General features: G+C 24.3%; 1 protein-coding gene across 2 annotated transcripts; it reads left to right on the forward strand.

The window, feature by feature from the left end:
* The first annotated feature begins 1,345 nt into the window (after positions 1-1,345).
* On the forward strand, positions 1,346-13,577 carry LOC112602286 (chitinase-like protein PB1E7.04c). 2 transcript variants are annotated; one of them, XM_025350292.1, is made up of 5 exons: positions 1,346-1,672; positions 5,818-6,017; positions 6,086-6,162; positions 6,246-8,066; positions 10,174-10,947. In XM_025350292.1, exons 2-5 carry the CDS (start codon positions 5,842-5,844, stop codon positions 10,242-10,244), a joined length of 2,145 nt encoding a protein of 714 aa, XP_025206077.1. In that variant the 5' UTR covers positions 1,346-1,672; positions 5,818-5,841; the 3' UTR covers positions 10,245-10,947. The 2 variants fall into 2 exon arrangements, with proteins under 2 accessions (XP_025206077.1, XP_025206068.1); XM_025350283.1 differs by lacking the exon at positions 10,174-10,947 and adding an exon at positions 13,036-13,577 and having other exon boundaries at positions 1,347-1,672.
* The last annotated feature ends 511 nt before the right edge of the window (positions 13,578-14,088 follow it).

Consider the following 14,088-nt stretch of genomic DNA (forward strand, 5'->3'; position numbering starts at 1 on the left):
GATATTTATTACCTAATCGAATAATTCGATGATAAAATATTAAAAAAATTTTTTAACATATTATAATGTTAAAAATGTATAAAAAAAATTATATGGTTTATGTTATTCTCAAAATTCTGCTACATCTTTTAAGTCTCAATTATTATATGATCGATTATTTGGTATCTAATAGTCAGTGTTGAGGCTTGTATAGATAATTACTTAATTACCTTTTATTTTATCTAGATAAATAGTTGCACTTCATCTAAATAATTATCTTAGATAATAAAAATCATCCATCTAGATAAATCTATTTAGATAAATTTGCATGTACCTATTAAAAAAAAGAAAATCCAATTTTTTTTGTCAGTTTATTTATTAATAATAATAATTTAATATTTGAAAATTTAATAATCAATACCTATATATAATAATATAGTACCTATAGTATATACTTTTCAATACACATAGTATTTTAAATAGGTATATAATATAAAACAATATTTTATCAAAATTGTATGTCTACTAATATAAATTTAAATATATAGAAAAACTGAAAGTTTACAAGTTCACAAAAATCACAATTTACTGAGACATATTTAATATTTATACTTAATGTTGAAAATATCTTTTCATTTAAACTTATTCACTAATAAAAGTATCTATCTCAGACATAATTACATATGCCATGTATTTAAATAGTATTAAAGTACTAAAGTATATCTAAAGCAAACTCTCAAAAAGCAAGACTTTAACGTTTTAAAAAAAAATTATCAATTTTTTTATCTAGATAAAAATATATTTTTTTATCTTCATCTAGATACATTTGAGTTTAGCTATCTTTCATCATTATTTGGATGTATTTTTATTAAATTATTTTTATCTTTATCTAGATAAAAAAAGTACTTATCTAATCCCAACACTGCTTATAGTAATGCTACGTAATATGTATTTTCCATTGAATTATTTTATATTTACACGATGTGTTTATTGTTATAATATAGATTGTGGGGCTATAACAAACCAGTACCAGAAAGTGTAACACATATAATTTTACTTAATATTGTAGAATACCAATTATTAATAACTATTACCTACCTATCAAAATAATACGGTCCGTTGATCAATGTTCCAATAATGACATTAAAATCATTAAATGACGAGAACTGAGGAGGTTTATTTTTTTTTACTCTATGGAGGTAACCAACTAATTTACTAAACTTGGTATTCGTGAGATTAGGTGATTATTTTATGGTCGTGGTAACCGAACACGTCGGTCGATCGGTATAACATGGCGTCGCGTTACACTAGGTTGCCCACACTGTACAGTTCCATTATCATGCGCAGGAATTTGTGTTTGTTTTTTCTCTTTTCGGTCGCTGCCAAACCTTCCATTCTAGCCCATGTCCATATTATTATAATTTACAATTTACATTACAGTTCATTTTGGCTGCCCGTGAAAACTGTGCAGACAACGCAGTTCAAATAAAGTATAATTTATCTAATATCGCACGTATCACTTATTCTAAACATACTGATCTAAGACGATTGCTACAATAAACATCCTACCACGAACGAACGAAACAGACGCGCATACACTCGATCGCCGGCGTTAACACACTCGGCCAGACGCCATACAATATCTCTAAACTTCTGTATATATACAGATCCACGAATTCGACGTACGTTCTAGGTAAGTGCTGTAATTAAGTCGCCGAGTTCATTACTACTATTGGGCATTGATTTACGATGTTTTCTATGGTAGGTAGGTAGGTGAGCACCCATCAACTGTTTTTGTTTCCCCGCGACAGATATCCGTCAACAAGTATATGTAGCAAGATAGTGGACCCGATCAGTGCTTTCGAAAAATACGATTTTAATATAGATTTCTTAGTTCGTATCGCACACCGATCGTTGGTCAAAAATGATACTGGTTCTCATTATCCAACATGTATTGTAAACATCACCAATGCTTTAAAATAAATTTGTCATTTTTTCTCATTATAAAAATGTTTAGATTTGTTTTTTGGATAACTAGGTTCAACTACTAATAGGTTTTTGATTTAAATGAAAATATATTGTAAAGTACTTAGAATATTTGATCTTGTATCAATACTTATGTTTATAAATTCTTAATAATGATATCTATCTACATATATTAAAATAAAATACAAAATAGGTACTGACAAACATTAATGAAAAAAATATACTTTTATCTTACCCCTAACTTGTAGTTTAGCCATACTCCAACAGGCAGTCGCTAGAATTAAATTTTATGTATATAATATTACCTATTGAAGCAATAACCCAAAGTTATATTACATTCAACAATTATTTTGTTTATAATTTGTTAAAAAAACACATTACAGTTGTATCTTTTTTTTCTTTTATATAGGCCTAGTGTATTATGTATCTTTTAAACCAATTATCTTTATTTTTGTTTTATATTATATTACAAATAGAATTTAACATAGTGTTATAATTCATAACACCAAGACTAATAGTCTAATGCTATTCTAACCCACAGATACCAAGTATTCAAACATTTAACCTAATTCCTATGTAATAAAATATGATTACATAAAAAAATATGCATTTTATTACCTAGTTTTATAAGTATTTGTAATGACATTTATTTTACAACACATTATCCTTACATTTTACAAATAAGGTACAACTACTTTTAGCATTTTTAGTTTATACTTATTTTTGTATTACATTATTGAATAATTATTTAACACAAGGGTCTCCAACATGTAACCCGACAAATTAATTAATGTTTTAAAAATAAAATTTTATTTTTCAGGCTAATGCCTAAGTGTATCTCAATCTTTACCAGCTATATAAAAAGGTTAAAGACTTCTGATTTAACAAATTTAAATTATTGCTTCTTGTTCCCAATAATTACAATTACTCTATACTATAAACGACCCAATTATAAACATACATAATTTCAAGCTTGTATATAGATTATAAACATACAGTATATACATTAGAACCTTGATTATACAAACACTATTATCCAAACATTAAAATTCGTTGAAACACTCATATCGATAATTTTGTCAAAAAAAATATGATGTTCCTATGTATGTATTTTACCTATTTCTAATTATATAATGTAAATAATACTATTTAAATAATAATAATAATGTATAATATAAAATATTTAACTATGTTTAAAAATTTGTTTATTGTATTTATTTTTAAATTTATAATATGCGAACTCTTGCATATCTGAACTAAGTACGTTCCCAATTAGTTTGAATAATCAAGGTTCTACTATAATATACTTGTTGTTTTATACATGAGTAAACTATGAAATAATTTTAAATTTAATTATGATTTTTGAGATTGATACAAATAGTTGATTATATAAATTAATTGTATACATGAAGTACCTATACAATGTTAAATAATTACATTGTATTCTTTCAATATACTTCTATATCTACAGATTTTTTAAAAAATAAAATAATATATAGTGGTAACAAAATTACAAAATCAAAATATATAACTTAAAATTGAAATTTTAAACACACATCTTGATTAAAACATAAAATATTTAATATTTTGGATCACAAGTAAAATACTTAATTATTACTTACATTAATAATTCATGATTATTCTCATAGTATTTAGATTTTTATAGTACTGATGAACCACAAGGCTACTTTGAGGATAAAACATATTCAATAAATACTGAAGAGAATATTGACCTGCATATGTCCTACTATAGATTAAATATATTATAGATTGACCATACTGATGAAATCATTTATCGCTTATTGTTTTAATTTAGAGTTGACAGGAGGTAAAAATAAGGAACTGTTTGTCTTCTATCACCATGTGTCATTAGTAAGAAGTTATAATTTTCTTCTTTTTTTCTTCAAATAGGGGCCCTGAGTTAGTCTTTTATTAAGTATTATACATAATTATTTTTATTTCAGTTTGGATAAGAATAGGAATGTTCTAAAATATTAGTTAAAGATATTCTTTAAGAAATCTTAAGCATGAAAATGACTTGTACAGATTTTTGTTGGTATTAATTTTGATACTCCATTATAATATTGCTCATATTTACTCTATTCTAGTTAATAAACTTAGTCGACAGCAACTAGTTTTTGTCAGATGTTAGTGTCTGACAGCATCTGTTTGTCTATCTCTACACTATCATAACTTATGATTCACTAGTCTACTGTGTAAAATGAAGCCATACCCCTGCACAATAATTAGTTACAAACTATATTTCTTAATTTGAACAGATTATATCTGCAAATTTTATGTTAAGTAGAATTTATTTTTAAGTGTATTTATATCAGTCATGTGCATTTGAAAATAGTGTTTTATAATACAAATTTTTATAAGACAATTTTTAGAATCTATTCTTATTTTGAATAGATACTGACTAAAAGTATTTGAAAAAATTGTTCTTATTTTCATTTTGGGTCTTGTAAAAAAAAAAAAAAGTTAATTTTTGATTAGTAGCCACAATAAAAATATAAAATAATATAAATTAGTATTGACCTAAATAGTAGAACATTGTTATTTCTACACCTCTCCACTAACGGTTTTTATTTATACTTACACATTTGGGTAACATAAAAATATCAAAGTATTATTTTTTAAATTATTTAAAAAAAATTAAGTGTTTCTTTGTTTTTTTTTGGTACCTATAGAAAATATCAAAATAAATCAATTTAATATTTTTTTGAAATTTTTATTAAGGTTAACCTAGCTGTTTAAGCTTATATTAATTTATATTAAATAGTAATTTTATTACTGATTTGTTATTTATAGAGCATAAATTTTTATGCACTAAAAGGTATCGAAATATGCCATATAATATGCAGTAAAAATCATAAAAATATGCAACAAATATGTAATTAACTTATTTTTATTTATATAAAATTCACAAATTAAACAACTTATTATAATTAATTAATTTTATATACTAATTACCTTTATAAAAAATTTTCGCTTTTATATGCAATACATTTCAAATTGTGTTAAAATATGCAGACATATACAAATAAAATTTCTTCATCATTAGATTTAAATTATTATAATTTGTGAAAATAATTGACAAAAAAGTGAAAAGGAAAAATATATGCTATTGCATATAAATCCATGTTCTGGTTATTATTTAATGTCAACAAAATTATTTTTAATATTTCTACTTGACAAAATATTATTTTATATATTTATTTTTAATTTTTGCTTTTATATGCAATACATTTTGAGTTTTGTAAAAATATGCAGAAAAATAAAAAAAATGTATGTGATTGCATGGAAATCTGCACTTTAGTTATCAAAGATCAGTTTAATAAAAGTATTATTTTGTAGGTACCTAGGTTCATTATATATAATTAATACAAAAAAATGCTACTAATACCTAAAGTTTCACTGTTATTTGTTAAATTAGAGCTTAAAAATAGAATTGAAATTTATTTATAGTTTATAGTTTAAATCAGAATTTTTTCAATTATATGATTTTAATCAAGTTCTAAGATAAAAATATATACTATTTACAATCAAAATTAATATTTAGTATCCTTTATTATTTAATGTTTTTTTTTTTTTTTTGATTTTTTTAAATATCTTATGATATTCAACTATAATAATATTTCTAGTTATTTAAGGTATTTTGGTGTTTTAGTTTATGTGTCTATTCAGATCTTTCTGTGGTATGGAGTTAATTTAAGTTAAAAGCCTTAATTTTTTTAAAGGTGTTTAAATATGCTTAAACAAATTCATCATTTATTATTTTATCATTTTGTATTTGTTTTTGTTTGTGGCTTGTACAAATTTAACACTAAATGTTTAACTTTTTTATAGGTGATTAAATACCAACGTGCAAAAATGAGTGAAAAAACCATGCCATACTCATATGGTACGGAAGTTTGGGTAAAAGTGGTCAATCGTTATTGGTGGCCTGGCATAGTCGTAGATCCGCTTACAATTCCAGATGAACTATTAGAATACGTTAACAAGGTAAACCCTATCGCCGTGGTTCAATTTATACAAGAAGACAAATAGTGAGTTAATATTAAACAATAAATTTTATATTTTTATGACATTAATTGATTTTTATTTATATTTATAGTGAAGTTGTTGTCAAAGACGATAAAATAACCCCATACTCATGTCCTCTTAAAATTGATCATATTAAAAGAGGGATATGTAAGTATTAATTTTTAAATTATAATACATATTTATACATTATAATACATATCTAACAATATTTATTTTCTTGTTTTTTATAGCTTTACATAAGAACCAAAAGAAAGGTTTACCAGTATTAGGTAAATTTGATATGGAAAACTTTAAAAAGGATGTTGTATCAATAGAAAGGCGTATTGGAGGTGATATTTTCATTTTTGAAACTATAGAAAAATCAGAAGAACATTTAAAGTCCATCATGCAATGTTTCACCCCATCTAATGTTATGAAGCCCAAGAAAAAAGAAGTTAGTAGAATGTCTTTGCCAGCACCTACACCTAAAGAACTATTTGTATCTACACCAAAATCGAAACGAACTTCTCTTAGCAAACAAAAAACTTCACCTCCATCAAGAGTTGTAAAACTCCATACGCCCATTAGAACACCAATAGCAAGTGGTTATGCTTGTCATGTAAAACCCAACTGTACTTATACAACTAATCGTTATGATCTTCTAAAACGTCATATGGCATCGCATAAAAATGATACTGAAGAAAAAGTAGTCAAGAAATCGCCTGTTTCTACTACAAATAAACGAAAAAATGTAAAGACTAAATTGTCGTCAGATGCTAAAAAAATTAAACTACAAAACGAGTTATTAAAAGATTGGGAAAATGATGGCGATGATGAAGATGTAGAATTTGATACAAGTAATGCATCAACCAGAAGTGAAGTTAATCCAAGTACAAGTTCAAGTGAAATTGTATCAAGTGCAAGTGAAGCTGTACCAAGTACAAGTGAAGCTGTACCAAGTACAAGTGAAGCTGTACCAAGTACAAATGAAGTTGTACCAAGTACAAGTGAAGCTGTACCAAGTACAAGTGAAGCTGTACCAAGTGCAAGTGAAGCTGTACCAAATGCAAGTGAAGCTGTACCAAGTACAAGTGAAGCTGTACCAAGTACAAGTAATGTTGCACCGACCATAGTTGATGTTATACCAACAACAAAAGTTTTATCGAGTAAAAGTGATGATTTATCCATCTCAAATGAAATTGAAGGAATTTTAGATTTCAACAAAAATGATAATATTACCCCTGTTGTAGAACAAAGACAAAGTAAATCTGATTCAACTGAGGATAATATAAATGATACATTTGAACTGCAGTTAACTTCAGATGTTTTAAACCATACAGTTTCCAAAATATCATCAAAGGAATCACATTTAGTTGAGGGAAATAAAAATGATTCTTCTGATGAGTCTCATAAATTACAATCAAATGAGTTTACAGATAAAAATGATGATCAAACAAAAAATACTGAATTACTATTAGAAAAAACGGTAAATACTTTAGATCAAATTACCCATTTTGAAAATTCTCTGAGTGGCATTTCAAGTACTTTAAATAAATCAAATTCAAATATATTGACCAAAGCTGACAATATTATTGATGTACCCAAATTAAGTGAATTTGAACCTAGTAATCCAAATAAAGATGTTTATTCAGAGACTGATAACATCACAAATATTGTTGAAAATATGTCTATTCAGACAGAAAATCATGAATTAGTCGAAAATATGTCTATTCAGACAGAAAATCATGAACTTGTTGAAAATACGTCAATTAAGATAGAAAATCATGAACTTGTTGAAAATATGTCTATTCAAATAGAAAATCACGAACTTGTTGAAGAGAGTCCTATTGATCTAGAGATAGTTCCAAAATTAGAAGTTAATCAGTCGAATGATACAACAATGGATAAGGATATGCCTATTGAGAACACCTGTTCTGTAAATAGTATTTCAAGTAGAATAGATTCTGAAGCCACTGTGGGAAATGAAACTGAGTGTCTGATAGATGGTCTAGAACCTGATTGGACAAAAGAAGATAATTGGAGATCATTTACAGAAAATGGACTTAAGGAAGGTAATAACTAAATCTATGCTTATATATACATATACATATATATATATTACATAACTAAAAAAATTAGACTGATAGCCTCTCTCTTTTAAAAAATAATGATCATTAATAACCATAGTATTATTGTAAGTATAAATTTTTCTCTACTCAATTTTAATTAAAAAAGATGATATAAACATTTTGTTTTTAAATTAACATAATGTCTGAATGTTAAGGTGATCTGAAAGTCCTCTTTTTTCCAATGTATATTTTAATATATATATAGTTAATAATTAATTAATAAGCTTAAAATTGAGTTTAATAGAACTGTGAAGTTACCACAAATAATAATTCTATAAATTTATTTTTAATGGTAAATCTTTTTGCTAAGTTCAGTAGCTTTTTTCAAACAATTCATTTAATTTACATTTGATTATTCCTGGTTTAGTAGTATGATTAAAGTGAGCTCATAGAACCATCTGTTGTCTGTGTTAAGATAATTATATTTAGTTTCAATGTCCTTTTTTAATTTTTAGATGAAACATATTTGATATATTTACTAGGTGTGTATTGCTTAAAATTGTTTTTAGAATTAATACAGTTTTTAATTATGAACTGGTCAATTAAAAAAAAAAAAGTAATATTGTGAAATATTAGTTTTTTTCATTAAAATTGATTTACTTAAAATTATTAATAATGTCTGTAATACAAATTATAGAAAATCAAATGTGATGACGTGTATTACTTTTTATTTTTATTGGCTCTCCTTTTTGAATTTAGTAATAGAATGAATGTAAGTGAGATATTCAAAATTTAAATATTGCGTACAAACTATTATAAATCCTAATCAATAAAACATTTAGCTTGATTATAATGTTTCTTAATAATATATTTTCTTTGCAATTTTAATACCAACATTAATTATAAATCAAATCTCATAGGTATATTATTTAAATTATAAGTAATTTATTAGAGAAGTAAAAAGTATGATATGCATAGTTATTGAATATGTATCAAAATTGTAATAAAACATTAAACAGGGTAAAATAATTAAACATTGTTTAAATATTTACTTAAGTCTTAGTTTAATTTGTATAAAAAAAATATCAATTTTACTGTTTAAAAACAATTTATGATGCATATAGAATGAAATATTTGATATAACTTAAAAATAAATTGTTTTAGAATATTTTATACGAAAACATTTTTATTACTTTTAATTTTTATAGTGTTTAACTGATCTAAGTTTGTTGTATGACACAGTGTTCTATTTTCTAATTTCTGTAAAAAGTTCTATTATCTACTCACTTTTGATATCTAATTTATTTGTATTTTATGTATATTATATATTTATTCATAAATAGAGTGATATATAATATTTTATTATATTTAAATTCATAGTAGAATATTGTTATGTCATACATCAGTAAGTAAAATTCTTATTTTTATTTTACCATACGTTAATATAATAATATTGCCTAAAATATTTCGAAGTGCTTTCACAAAACCATTCTGAAAACTTAGTGAAAAGTATCCTTTTCCAAATTAATCAATTTATAGATTTAGAAAATATTTGATTGTGTTCACATTCTTTCAAATCTGTGGAATAACGTGTTGAAATTATTGTCCTGATATCGCATAATTATTGATCAATGATCACTATAATCTTGAAAATAATTTTAAATAGTAATTGTATTTGCATAATTAATATTGTATAAAAAAATAATGCATACATAATTCTATTAAAAAAATTCAATTTTTTTTTGTTTATTATTTATTCTCAAAATGAATATTTTTACTAAAAATTTTGGAAATTTGTGAATCTAGTTAAACTCAAGTAAAAATTTGATGCATTGCAATATGTTTCATATAATTTTTTTGCTACATTATTGTTATTTTATTTTTTAATACATAAATTAAAATAGTTCTGATTTTTGTTAAAAAAATAAAATTAAAATGAATAACAGTCTTTTATTTTCTAATAACTTCCCTAATATTTTTATTAATTTATTCAAACAAAATAATTTCTTTTATCATTTCAATTTGTATTTAGTTTTTACTAATATACATTACACATTTTTATCATTATTTCGTTTTTTATTATTAAACAAATTTTTTTTATAACACATAGCTAATTCATATTCTGCTGAACTCAAGCTGCCTTCTAGCCACGAGTATACACTGCCTGAGTTTTTGAAGTGAGCTCCTCAAACAATAACAGGATATGTGTTCAGGTGGTGGTTTGGTTAGCAGAGTGCCGTGACAAGTAAAACATATACAAATACTGGGGGAATCCAGAAATTGTTCACTGCCAGATTTGTCAAGTTTTTCATGTACTTTAGATTTAAAGTTTAAACCCTGTGAACCATTTTTAAAATTTAATAAGGCCTAAGTAAGGGGAGTATATTTATGTATAAATTGCACTTGATTGGAAAAATAAGTTGCACATTAATTTCTTCGGTATCTTTCACTGCCAAACACCATTGTGTTTTATTAATTAAATTTTGGTACTTGTTTTTATGCTGCATAACAAATATTGTAGTATGTGATCTATTTCTTAAGTGATTACCGGTTAATTTTCTTGTTATTAATCATTAAAATAAGCTATTTTTGTATAAGCTTATTTTTCTTTCCTCACATTTAAACTAATTCATTTGGCTCATTGTAATATTATATTTGAACTTGGAAACATTAGTGTGAAAAGACTGATAATTAATTTGATTTTTGTAAAGTTTTAAAAATATATTTCAACAGTTTTTGGTAAATTTTTTACTGGTAAGTAGTTGCATACATCACTGAAATTATTCTGTACATGGCATATAAGACAAGTACCTTAGATTTATTTTTTATAGTAAATATTTTATTGTTGACTGTTCATTTATTTATCTATAATTTTTTTTATTAGAGGAACAAAATTAACTTCATTGTTGAACAATTATTTTTTATTATTTCACAAATTCATTTTAATATATATAATATATTTAGGATAATTATGAAAATAAATAATATATTTTTATAATCAAAATAATAATTGTATAGACAACAATTAAATTATTAATTCAATGAAATTTATATGTAATACATCTAATATATATTATTAATTATAGCCACAAATATTGTATGTTATTAATGAATTTATATTAAGTTTTATTATTGATACAATTATAAATACTCTTAGTAATTTTTAAATTTATATATTAAGCACAGAAAATTAAGAATTGGTATAATATGCTAAACAATTGTAACATATTATTGTTAAGTATATCTCTAAAAATAATCTATTAGATATCTAAAGTAAAATGTTACCGTTTAATGTCAATTAGATATATTAAAAATGTAGAAAGTATCATTGGTTAGCTTAGTTTTAATACTTAAATCAATCAACAAACTACAGATAGGGTTTATTATAATATTAACGAACAAAAATATATGAAACATGTTTATTTGATACTATTAGTTAATGTATAATTTTGTACAGTGAAACCCGTATAATAAGAATACTTGAGAGAATTTAAAAATAAATAGTATTTTATTCTATTCCCTTATGTATTTGAGAAATGTTGTTAAATTAATATTTTAAATTTTGTACACATATTTTATAAATGAAGCTACGTAATTAGATGATTTCTAAATTTGTTTTTCACGCTATTTTAATTAAATATTTGATATTTAAATATTAAGAAATTACATTTATATTATATTAACTGTAGAAAATGAAATATATTATTTTAAGTTATAGCTAGTCAAAAGATAGTTTACAAATATTGACTATGATAAATCATTGTAAATATTTTATGACCTATATAAATTGAAAAACTATATTTTCTTGAGCTTTATTTAAAGTATTTCAATTTATACATTCATTAATTTTATAAGATTTTATTTTGTTTTAAAAAATTAATTTATAATTTAAAAAAATAAAAATAATTTAAAACTTTTTTATAGACCTATTTATTTAGGTATGATATGATTTTAAATATAGCTTTAAATTTAAGTGCTAAATTTATTAAGAAATAATGTTTATTTTATAATTACAGTTTGTTTAATTATTTTTATTTTTTTTTTTTTTTGTTATGTACCAAGACAATTATATTTACAATGATTAAGTTGATGAAATTTTAACATTTTAAAATTGTACTATTGTATTTTGGATATAAAAGTCTCTAATAATTAAAATAATATAGATATTTGTTTAATTTATCTACTCTATAATAACATAAAGATAATATTTTTTTTTAAGAATTAGTATAAATTATAATATATAATTGAAAACGTGTTGCAATATATTATATTTATTTCCATAAATTAATACCAATAACTGTTTGTATTCAAGTGGTCCTATGCATAATATTTAACGCATTAATAAAAAATAATTCTGAAATAATTATAATACTTAATGTATGTTTAGGTAAATAGTATAGATGTCCAACATCACTCGCCATAATCTCTCTCCCTGTTCGACTATTTTGGTGGTTTCTGTTATGTTATTATGTTTGTAGTATAAATGTGCACTGTTCAATCTATCGACTCTCCAAAAAATCGTATTAAATTGAAAGTTTCGGAATAGTGATCTGCAAAAGATTGCATCGTTATCATCTCCCAACTATAATACACAGAATTAACACTATGCTGTTCATATTCTGTTTGACGAAATATTTGAATCTTCGATATTTAATTGTTTACAAAATGATTAATCGTAATTCACTTAATATTGATAACGTATTTTAAAAAGCATATAAGATAGTCCGTATCTGATTGTTGTATTCTAATGTTAAAAAATTAAAAGTAGAGGAAGGCTAGAAGAAGTAGATCAAACAAATTCATTGGAATGGTTTAAATGCTTGTGTCTAAACTACACATAAAGATATATATTACATGTATATTTACATGTATATACTTGCTTCGTTGTAATTGGGTATTTTTCGCTATGTTTGTTATTTATTTAGTTTTAGTTTTTTTTTTTTTATTTTATTCCTTTTTTGTTTTTCCGCAGCCAAACTATTTGCCACCGTCGTCAAGAAAAAGAAATATCTTCCCAGCCTGGACGCTCTTGAACCCATCATCGAAAACAAGCCATTCGAACCCACATACATTTCAGAAGAAATCAAAGAGCCAGCATCGTCCGTTCTTATTGACGTTCAAAAAGTGATGTTGCCTTGCACTTATTCGATGTCAACGGAAGAATTGAAAGCTGATGCTAATGTAAAAGCTTTACAGGAGGTCGTGAAGAATGGTGGCTTGTTAGAAATCATTATAAATCGTACAAGTGATATAATCTCCTACCCTGAACAGTGATTTTTCGACAACATGATAAACAATTGATGTTCGAACGAACTTAAGACTGCTACACAAGCACTACCAAGACAAGTACACACGTAATCAGTAACTTGTTAAACATATTAAATAATTTATAATAGCAATTTTGACCTTCTCTTCTGTTTGCCTCGGAGTGTATTATTTATCTATATTACAACGAATATTTGTTCACCTCACGAGGAATAGTGACTAATATATGTACCTGATATATAACTATAATCTTTCTTTTTATAATATTTTATATAGGTAGCTATCTCGATTTTAAATTCTATAATGATAATATTATCGGGCGACCGTCAAATTTGCAATTATTATTTTTCGGCATTTTCACAAGCGTTTTTTATTTTAAAAATCTATGCAAAAATCACTGTTTTGTTTATCATCTTAATTGTTTATTATGTGGTTCAGAACTATTAATGCTTAAAATGTCGATACTTTTCTGGAGGAATGAGAATACTTTTTAATTCCACCATGCAGTTTTTCGTTTTTTAATTGGAACATTTTTTTTTTTTTTGTGAAATTGTTTTATTTTCATACGATTTCCTTTACTTATCAGATAAGTGTACCAAAATTTTATTATACTATCGTATTTTATTTACTTTCAAGCTCCGACGTTACTGGGAAGTTGTATCAATTGTACACTTCGGTGATTTACACGTTCAAAACATACAAATACTTATAAATACTTGTATTGAAGTAATTTAACGTCGTGTCATCAATTCTTTTTATG

This window comes from Melanaphis sacchari, unplaced genomic scaffold (genome assembly GCF_002803265.2).
Source record: "Melanaphis sacchari strain LSU unplaced genomic scaffold, SCAv2.0 Contig103_pilon_pilon, whole genome shotgun sequence".
Lineage (NCBI taxonomy): Eukaryota > Metazoa > Arthropoda > Insecta > Hemiptera > Aphididae > Melanaphis > Melanaphis sacchari.

Bases quoted from the DNA above. Each gene is read 5' to 3' on its own strand.
- LOC112602286 (XM_025350283.1), top strand. From the start codon at position 5,842: ATGAGTGAAAAAACCATGCCATACTCATATGGTACGGAAGTTTGGGTA. The intron at 6,018-6,085 runs GTGAGTTAATAT...TTATATTTATAG, and splicing joins TTTATACAAGAAGACAAATA to TGAAGTTGTTGTCAAAGACG. The intron at 6,163-6,245 runs GTAAGTATTAAT...TGTTTTTTATAG, and splicing joins TCATATTAAAAGAGGGATAT to CTTTACATAAGAACCAAAAG.